At 32.5% G+C, this 10,652-nt stretch overlaps 1 protein-coding gene across 1 annotated transcript in view; it reads left to right on the forward strand.

Annotated features, from left to right (window-relative positions):
• Positions 1-10,371, forward strand: part of LOC145297555 (protein FAM83G-like) — a 93,401-nt gene extending 83,030 nt beyond the window's left edge. The window contains exon 2 of the mRNA XM_080143539.1: positions 4,781-10,371. Within this exon, the coding sequence (XP_079999665.1) occupies positions 4,781-5,092 (312 nt within the window). The 3' untranslated portion in view covers positions 5,093-10,371. The remainder of the gene's footprint in view (positions 1-4,780) is intronic.
• The last annotated feature ends 281 nt before the right edge of the window (positions 10,372-10,652 follow it).

Below are 10,652 nucleotides of genomic sequence, written 5' to 3' on the forward strand. Positions count from 1 at the left end.
GTGGGCTATTCTGGAAAGTCACCCTTGTAACGTACTGGATTTATTATTATTTTTTTAAATATGGGGAATTTATTCGGTCATAAATTATGGTCATTTTTGAAAAAAAAATTGTTTTTGTAACAAAATGTTGATATGAAGTGCCTTCAATAAATTTCCACTTTTTTTTTTTTTGTACATGCATTTAAAATTGTCATAGACTCTTGAAAATTCAGTATGTTATGGCTATACATCTTATGAGATGACTGACCAATTTTTATGATTTCAGGTTCAAATGAATAATTACAGCAGGAATTGGAATACACCCTACTAAAGCCTAGTTGTCACAGTTGGTGAATTTAAAAAAATGCAATCTTGATGTAAACACATTTTAGAAGAACGGTATACAATAAAATTCTTTTTTAAACATAAAAAAAATGCTACAAAAACGTATGGATTGCTTCAGACTGCTTTTGGACCATCTTGCAGGAATCGAGCATGTTTTTAAGTGGCATAAGAGAGTCAAGGAAAGCAGGGAGTCTGTGAAAGATGAGAGGTGTGAGAGGAGTAAGGAAGTTAGAACACCAGAGTTGATTGACAAATAAAGCATTTCATGGATAAGGACCATCGTGTGTCTATAGAGATAAGAAGTACACAGTTTGATGTCAGTGTCGGAACTGCACACATAATTATTTGCGAGGAACTGAAGATGCAGATGATTTGTGCAAAGTTTATCCCAAAAGTGTTCGAAGAAAATCAGAAAGAAATACGTTGTCTGACAGCAGGGAGATGGTCGAACTGATCAATTCAGATCCTGTAGTTCTTGATGCTCTGGTGAAAGCTGGATCTATTGTCATGACCAAGAGACAGAGTTCCCAGTGGAAGTATGCTGGCTCTTCCAGACCCAAGAAGGCCAGACAGAGCAAATCCATCTAGAAATTTATGATGATCCCTTTTCTTTCGCAGCACTACATGCACTGGGTTCCCACTGGACAGACAGTCAACTATGTTGAGGTTTTAAGGAAGTTCAGGAGGAAATTCCGTCAGAAGAGGCCAGCACTCTTCAAATCAGGTCAGTAGCATTCTCACCAGGACAATGCACCAGCCTACAACTCCATCCTTGTCACAGACTATTTGACCAAGATGGGCATGAAGACAGTTCCTCACCCTCCCTATAGTCCAGACCTTGCTCTCTGTGATTTTTGGTTATTCTCTAAGCTCAAGGAAAACCTTAGAGGCTGTTGTTATGAAACAATTGAGTAATGAGGATCATTGACACACTCACACAAGAGGACTTCAATAGAGACTTTCAGAAGTTGTTGCAATAGTATAACAAGTGCATTGCAGCTGGAGGAGATTACTTCGAATTAGGACTACAGTTTCATATGTGTACTATCAATAAAAGTGACCATACGAAAAAAGTCTGGAAACTTATTGAAGGCACCTCGTACTTACACAATGTTAATCTTTTAACACTAACTTTGGACATTGTAATATAATGACTCTTTTAGAAGGGAAGAAGTAAGATAATAAAAGTCCTAAGATTATTTAGCTATCATCAGCCAATGAGATTTCCTTTTGTAAATGGAATTTTAAATTTCTGACATCAGCAGATTTGTTAGCTGTCTGCAACTTGACATTCTTTTATAAATAGGATTAGCAATTGCTTACATTGAAAAATTCTTTATCTAAAATTGAAAAGCTGATTCAGTTATTTATAAATTGAACACACATAGACAAAAAAAAAATGAAATATCCTATATGAACAGGTTGGTTGGTTAAAGTGAGTCTGCATCAAGTTTTTCGTTTTCATGTCAGCCATTCAGCAAAAATCAATTAGGATATAAGATATTAGAAGATAATTTAAATCTTTCTTCCTTTTTCTTTCCTTCCTTTTTTTCTCTTGTCTCATGCTATGACTTTTTTTTCTCTCTTTTCATCTTCCTTTCCCCCTCTCTGTCATTTCATCTTCCTTTCCCTTTCTCTCTCATTTCATCCTCTATTCCCCCTATTTCTCATTTCATCTTCTATTCTCCCTCACTCTTCTCATCTTCCTTTCTCCCTCTCTCTCATTTCATCTTCCTTTCCCCCTCTTTCTCATTTCATCTTCCTTTCCCCCTCTCTCTCATTTCATCTTCCTTTCCCCCTCTCTTTCATTTCATCTTCCTTTCCCCCTCTCTCTCATTTCATCTTCCTTTCCCCCTCTCTCTCATTTCATCTTCCTTTCCCCCTCTCTCTGTTTTCATCTTCCTTTCTCCCCTCTCTCTGTTTTCATCTTCCTTTCTCCCCTCTCTCTGTTTTCATCTTCCTTTCTCCCCTCTCTCTGTTTTCATCTTCCTTTCTCCCCTCTCTCTGTTTTCATCTTCCTTTCTCCCCTCTCTCTGTTTTCATCTTCCTTTCTCCCCTCTCTCTGTTTTCATCTTCCTTTCTCCCCTCTCTCTGTTTTCATCTTCCTTTCTCCCCTCTCTCTGTTTTCATCTTCCTTTCCCCCCTCGCTCTCTATTTTCATCTTCCTTTCTCCCTTCTCCCTCTGTTTTCATCTTCCTTTTCCTCCTCTCCCTCTCTTTTCCTCTTCCTTTCCTCTCTCTCTTCTTTCTCGTTCTCTCTTTTGCTTTTTTATTTTCAAACAACATTATAAACAAACACTTGTCACATTTACTTATATAATAAATATCCATCCTGTGTTGCTTGGCTGCTTGAGTATTCTTCATTATTTTAGCTTTTCTATCAACAATGCACTCCTCTCTTCTGGTTGACAGGATTGCAAATGAGTTTCTGGCCACATTTTAGCTCGTGCTGACCATGGTTTCTGTCATTGATTTTTCTCACTTTCAAAGCATTTGAATCAATATCGTGTCTCCTGCACTTTTACAAACTCTAGTCACACTTAGTTATCCTTCTTTTTTTTTTTTTTTTTTTTTTTTTTTTTTTGTAAACATCCTTTGTTCGATATCTTTTTAAACTGATCGATACCTATTAAAGACCTTTCTTTTATTTTAAAAGTAAATTGTTTTTTGTGGAATCATTCCAGACATGACATGAAGCCACTTGATATAAAGAACTAAGCATAATGAAAAGTGAGATAGGTAGAAATCACTTCAATACAAACCAAAGCTAGAAAATAAAACAAAAAAAACACCAACGTTTTATCCTCTGAACTCCTAATAGCCAAAAAGTAACTCTTCAAGGGAAAGTAGAGGTTATAAAGTTGATTAAGTAAAAGTTTACTCCAGGCTAAGTTTATGATTTCCAATCGTAAAATAATTTGAACCATTTAATTTTTCAGCAAAGGAGTTTTTCAATAAAGGAATTAAGTGTTTTGGTATTTTTTCCTTTATAGTTTTAACTAAACTGGGTGCCCAGCATTGCCCGGGTGTTTGGAGGTATGTGTTGAGCAAAAATAAAAAAGTGGTAGTAGGCAGGCAGGCTCGAACCCGTGACACGAAGGCGGAAAAGAAAGTGAAATAAAATCTGACGTCTTGCCCCTACTCCATGACGCAACTGGAAGTTCAGAACGTTAAAATTAGGCAAAATCAATCCAACTGATACGATGACTTGCAAAAATGGCTCGCAAGATAATCAACCCCTCCTTGTAGAAAACTGGGCAGTTGAGGGTGAGGCCAATTTTTCAATATTTGTCATCCAAGACTTCAATCTTCAAAATGATACCAATCTTGTGAAAATCTGTATTTAACTGTTAAACTACTGGTCGCATAAAACGTAAATTAACAGGAAATAGTAATCATGCAGCAAGGATACTTTATAATCAGTAAACTCTTGGTTTGGATGAATAATGCATACAGACATATTGGCAAGTTGAAATGCAAAAATGTTGTTTCAACTTAATGACATATTTTTAATTCTCTCTGTGCATGCCCCAATTCAATTAATTTCTTCAAATCGTTTAATATTAAATCTTTCTTACCTATCTCTTGATAACTAAATTGGTGGGGAACGTGGCTGGAATGCTAAATGTTTTGATCTTGATTCTAGCTGATGGCACCCAAGTCATATTTTTTTTTTTTAATCTTTTGAAATCAGTACTATCTATTTGGTACAATATAATCTATAATATAAATCTCACCTGTCTGTTTAAATGTATATATGTATGTATGTCTGCCTAAAACTTTTGACAGAGGTGACAGATTTTCATGAGATAGGTATCATCTTGAAGCTTGACCTTTCGTCAACAAATATCGGAAAATTGGCCCAAAACATTAATTCCTTCACCCTCAACTGGTCACTTTTCTACAGGGAGAGGTCACTTTTTTCGACGATATTTTCGAAAGTCATCCCCTATTTTCGATTGTCTAACCTTAATTTAAACTTATGTTACTTCCGTTTTGGCAATGGATGCAACAGGACAGACGTCGCGTTTTTTGTTTTTTTTCATGTTCTTTTCCTGCTTCGCGGTACGGGTTCGAGTCTGCCTGCCTGCCTACTACCACTGTTTTTTTTTTTTTGTTTTTTTTGCTCAACAGACATCTCCAAACACCCAGGCAACACCGGGCAACCAGGTTAGTATTCAATAAAGAATTGGCTCTATAATAATAAATACTAAATCTGCATGAATTAAAATATATTTAAGCGTATTTTACAACCCGCTAGTTGAGTTATAAAAAGTTGGCCTATTCTTCGTTAATTCCTGATTTACTTGTTTGGAAAATATAACATTTCTCTCTGTCAATTTTGACAGAGCAGTTACTCTTATAGTATGATAATATTTGCTATAGTATAAAGAAAAATTAATTCTTTTAAAAAAATGTTTTATGACATTTAGCTTTTTTTCTTTTTTTTTCCCCAGGTGGAACAGTTTTTGAAAATGCTTGGTAAGAATTGTCTGAACGTTCCTGATGGCCTTAACATTTGTCTGAACAGTGGCACGGGCCCTTATCAAAGAAACACTGGTGCCACAATGGGATTAGCACACGAGAAGTTTCTCATCTGTGATGAGGACAAAGCCGTCTTTGGTTCCTACAACTACACGTGGTCGGCTGCAAATATCAACCGGGAGAATGTGGTTGTTGTTTCTGGCCAGCAACATCCAATCATCAAGTCTCTGCTTCAACAGTTCCACAAAATGCAGGAAACGAGCATTCTCTTCGAAACAGACTAATCCTTGAATTTTCTCTTCTCTTCCTCCCTTATTGTCCGTACAGATTGGACGTTGATTCATCTTCTCATCATTATCCAAACTTTGGCTGTTAACTTTTCTTCATTTTATTTCTTTAATTCATTTTCTTTTCTTCATTTTTTTTTTCTTCATTTTGTTTGTTTTTTTCATTTTGGTCTTTTTTCTTCATTTTGTTTTTTTTTCTTCTTCATTTTTTTTTTTTTTTCTTCATTTTGTTTTTCTTCATTTTTTTTTTTTCTTCATTTTATTTTTTCTTTATTTTATTTTTTTTTCTTCTGGTGATTTTTTTTTTCTTCATTTTATTTTTTCTTCATTTTTTTTCATTTTATTTCAGTTTTTTTCTCATTTTTCCTTAAATTTTAATTTTTTCTCAATTTCTATTTTGAATTTTTTTTCTTCATTTTTTTTTTTTAGTTTTTTTCTACATTTTTCATTTTTTTTTCTTCATTTTTCACTTTTTTCTTCATTTTCTTTTTTCCCCTCTAAAAAAATTGCTGATAGTTTATTTAATGACATTAAAAGATTGGAACTTAGCTCACCTGATATTTTTCGTACTGATTTGTGTTTCACTTGAGATTCCCGTGGAATTACCTAGAAAAAAACCCTCATCATACATCTATAAAGCAAACTCTTCAGATTCCAATATGCAAGATCTCAGACTGTCTAATTTGTGTTTATAGAATTAGACCCTGGGGCCTTACATGTGTACAAACAAACCAACCTCTGTATCCTTTATCTAGTCCTCTTCTCCAATGCTAGACCTAGGATCTTATTAGAATCATGTTATGTACCGTGGCTTGTGTATCACAAACCACTGAATTCATCTCGCCTGCACATCCAGGAACGGAAGTTCTGACCTCTGCTGATATTCATGTGTCTGATTATGATTTTTTTTTTTTTTAGTAAGACATTGTCTAGTCACCTGGAGTCTAAAATGATGTGATCCAGACTCGTCTTACTTTCATCTGCACAAGGAGAAATGATTTTAAAAAAGTAAAATAATATAAATAAATAAAAAAAAAAATAACATGGGCAAATGTGAAAATAAATCACCTGATACCTGTGAAATGTACCCAAATCAGGCTAGCCTTTTTTTCTTTTTTCTTTTTTTCTTTTTTATGCCCAAACTGTGATGATGTAATATCAATTATTTATAATGTATTGTCCATTTTTACCTGAATGAGTGCTTGTTCAGAATAAGAACAAAAATCGAAATATTGCATTACAATGAAAACCAATAGTATCTACTTAATTGTCGAAATTAGTAAAATATCCAAAAATTACGAAAAATGATAAAGTAGAAAACTAGTTTTTAATGAAAATAGTTTTTGATAAAAAATTGCAAATTATATTTAAACTAGCAGGGAGACTCGACGTTGCCTGAGATTAAATGATGATCAACGAATGTTTCACACTCTCATATTGATATAGTCATCAAAATCAGTGAAATTGCCCATTTTTCAATCAAATTTATTGATTGCGTGCTCTAGTTGGTGACCCATCGTGGTGCACCAGGAGGAAGCTTCACCTGCCTCTCCGCAATGACTTAGTCCACAATTCATTGTTATCTACATTGCACTGTAGAGAACCTACTGTTGATTTTATAAAATTATTTTTTATATATAATTGCTTGAATTAAAATTTAAAATGAAAAAGTCAAATATCATGCTCCAATTGTGCTTTAAACGGAAACATCCATTTCGAACACGTCCCTGTCATCTCAAAGAACCTACTGTTGATTTTATATGTCAGGCGTTTTGGCTTGTGTGGTAATAAAATTTCTCAAATGCACTTATGATGTTAGGCTGTGTAAGGTGTTAACTTTGATCAAAATCGCCTGTTTCTTTTTTTCATTGAATTATTTCGATTATTGATTATCGATACTTATTGAAGACATTCTGATACAAAACCTATCTAAAAACACTGCCAGGTACATAAAGTACCTTCATGTAAAATGTTATAAAAATTGGTCCATCTGTTTTTGAGTCCATGGGATACACACTCACACAGACATACAAGCAAAGTTCCTTTTATATAATAGGAGAGATAATGAAAATTCCAAACTATAAGTTACTTCCTTTATTTAAGTTAAATTTAAGAAATAATGGTTGATCAATGGATCATGAAATTGTGAAAGTAAATGTTTTATGTAATAATGCAGTAAGATGTTATTAATTGGGACATGATAATTAATTAGATAGCATTAGTTTCTAATTTTTGTGACTTGAATATTTTTGTTCTCATTCTGAATATGCACCCTAAATGTTTTATTTAAAAATACTCTGCCAGATCTTTGATTATGACTTGTCTTATTGTGTACTAGAATTTTGGTAGTAAAGGTTTAGCAATATTGGAAACAAACAAACACGCACACATATCTGTTCATATATATACGTAGAAATGAATGAAACACGTGGAAGGAGCAAACAATGCGATCAGATCAACTCGTACGATTTTAGATTTTGTCTTTAATCTAAAAAGACTTAATCAGAAATAACTGCTAGATTTTAGTTACGAAAGACAAGTTTGAATGAAAGTGGGCAGAGAAGAAAATTTCTCTCCTAGAATCAGCATTTTTTGTAAGTCCGTGTTCAGAATTTCCTCTATATTAAAAACAAAAACAAAAATAATGATTTACCTACCCGTAATAATAAAAAAATATAACATCCCAAGAATCACATAAATAGATCAAGTGGTTTTTATTTTTATAAAGAAAAACATGTTCAAGCGATTAATCAGAATTCCTAGTAAATCTGGTAAGTATGAATTATTGAGTTATTGCCCTTGTTTTTTTTTTTTTTTTTTTTTTTTTTTTTAAATTATTTTACAAAATAGCGACTTAGATAGTCACTCTGCGGATACTCATAAAATTTGTTTTCTTTATTTAAAAATAAAATTACTTGATTAATTTACGTGATTTTTTTTTGGAATGTGATATTCTCGTTTTTTCACGCCTAAATTTTCATTGTTTTATGTCTTACACATGTTTCGTTAAATAGCAAAAGATATTTTCTTTGTGTCACTAAACAACTCTTCAGAGACGAATGGGCATTTCTAAAAAAAAAAAAATGCTACAAAGTTTAATATATGGAATGAAAAAGAATTTGGAGAAAAAAAGATGTGTAAAATGTGCTAAAGTATGGATTTGAAACGTTTACTTATGTTGAGATTCACAGAAACCTCTACTCAAACAAGTAATAGAATTCACAACAAAACACGTAAGACCTAATATAATGAAAATTTTAGGTGTCTGTCCAGGGCTTTACATTGCGAGTAAAACGGTTGCATTTGTAATTTTTCAAAGTGGCAACTAGAAATAATGAAACATTTAGCTTTTGACGATTGTATTTCTTTCACCGACAATCTTCTAAAGCTCACTACTGAGTGAAAAATATCTTTTCAACTTTTTTTTTATAAAACGAACAAAGTTAAATTATTTAAACAATAAAAGTTTAATAGAACAATATACTCTTTTTTTTTCTTTTTTTTTTTAAACAAATGCTGTTAAAAAAAACACCTGAAGAAATTAGATTAACATAAAATTTGTTGTATATTTAGAATTACACTTATTAAAAAAATATGCAGAACAATTTTTATGATGTACATACTCGTCATGAAACGAACATGTCATATTCCAAAAATCACAAGGGTTCAGCTAGTAACTTTTCTATTTGGCTAGTAAATGAAAATATTTAGTTAAAGGTCAACTAAAAATAAATTTGTCTGATGAGCCGTGCTGTCTATATAAAAAATTAAAAGAAATTTTTTTTTTTTTTCAATAATAAAAATATGAGTGTGACTTGATTTTATCTTTTGCTGTTTGGAATAAAAAATATATATATCAAAAGAATTGAGCAAATACACAGGAATTTTTAAAAAATTTTATTTTAATAATAATGTTAATGTAAGGTAGGTGTATATCAAGGAATAATTCGAAAATTTGTAGGTTGTTGACACAAGCTTGTGGACAATGGCGTTCCTTCTTTTAAAGAATTACTAAATCGTCATTGTTTCTTAATAAATTCATATTTTGAAATGGCATATAAAACATTTCAATCATCAACATAAAATAAATAGCTAAAAAGTGTATTAACCAAACAATAAAACCAAGTCAACTTGTTTGGTAAGATTTCACATTTTGATTGTATAATAAGACTTTCTGGCTGATGCCTAAACATTTTTAATAATAAAGACCAAAAAACTCTTACCATTTGATTTGATTGCAGATTTTGGTCAATCTGATTTTTTTTTTTTTTTTTTCTGTTAATTTGAATGTGAGATGATATAATTATTTCAACAATCAAACGTCACAGCTCACACAAACTATGAAAGCCACAGACTGGAAATCCTGGACACAAGTTTCACCCTCCTTTGGGCTCATCACTAGAGCATATCTGAAACCAAAGTCATTTGTATTTATATTCACCTCTTGTTTTGGTATGTTGGTTAGATTCCAAAATAGAGCAACAGAAAAATCACCTATTTTTCTGTAATCTTTCCATCAGGATAATGTTTCATAAATATATAAAAATATGGCAAAAAAAAAATTATGTATATAAAATAAATAAAAAAATATGACTTGAAAAAATTACTTAACATAGTTTTGTTACTAAAGAGAAACATGGATTTTAATGTTATATTTTCTCAACATATATTTATTTGAAAAATAAAAAATGCAGTTAATATTGAAGTACTGGATTTATAAGTAAGCATATCAAAAAAGTAATCTCCCTTGCCCTCATTTCTGTTTTGTAGATCGATTCGAAAGATAACCTGCTACCACACGACATACAAGAAACTCTAATGACTAACACAGATCAAGTAAACCACAGCGAGACACTGGCTTGGTCTCTTAGCAGTTGGACGAATACACTCCTTGTTAAGAAGAAGTAGGTATATTCCACAGTCAGACTTTGCTGTGGTTTGTTTGATCTGTGTTAGCCCCATTAGACTCTCTTGTATGTGGCGTGGTGGCTCTGATGTCAGGATACTCATCTCACATGCAAGTGACTCTGGTTTCAAAGGAAAGTAGAAAGTAGATCTTGAGTTTACTTTCGGTAGTCATGTAACTTTCGCTTCCCTTATTTTGTCCTTTACTCCTCACATTCCAGGAGCAGTGTTTTGTAACAAAGAGAAAAGAATTGCTTTTTTCTGATGCTGAATCTATTCCACCTAACATTTATCGTTGCCAAGTTTTTGACCTTGAAGTAGTAGTATGTTTTTTATTTTTGTTTTTAGCTCCTTACATCAAGTGACTTTTCTGGAGCGATTTCCATGAAAAAAAAAAAGAAAAAAAGAATCCTGAGTTCAGATATGTTCTACTGATGAGCTCAATGTAGGGCAAAACTCAAGTCTAGGACTTTCAGTTTGCAGCTTCCATGGTTTGTGTGAGCTGTGGCATTGTATGATTGTTGAAATATATATATATATCGTCTCCCATTTAAAAAAAACTAATATTATTTGCTTGCTGGAATAACTTGTTGGATGACCTGACCCTTGTGGGTGAAAAATTCTGTTTATTTCTACATTTTTTCAGATTTAT

The sequence above is a fragment of the Euprymna scolopes genome, chromosome 2, assembly GCF_053919585.1.
Source record: "Euprymna scolopes isolate OS-2025 chromosome 2, ASM5391958v1, whole genome shotgun sequence".
Classification (NCBI taxonomy): domain Eukaryota; kingdom Metazoa; phylum Mollusca; class Cephalopoda; order Sepiida; family Sepiolidae; genus Euprymna; species Euprymna scolopes.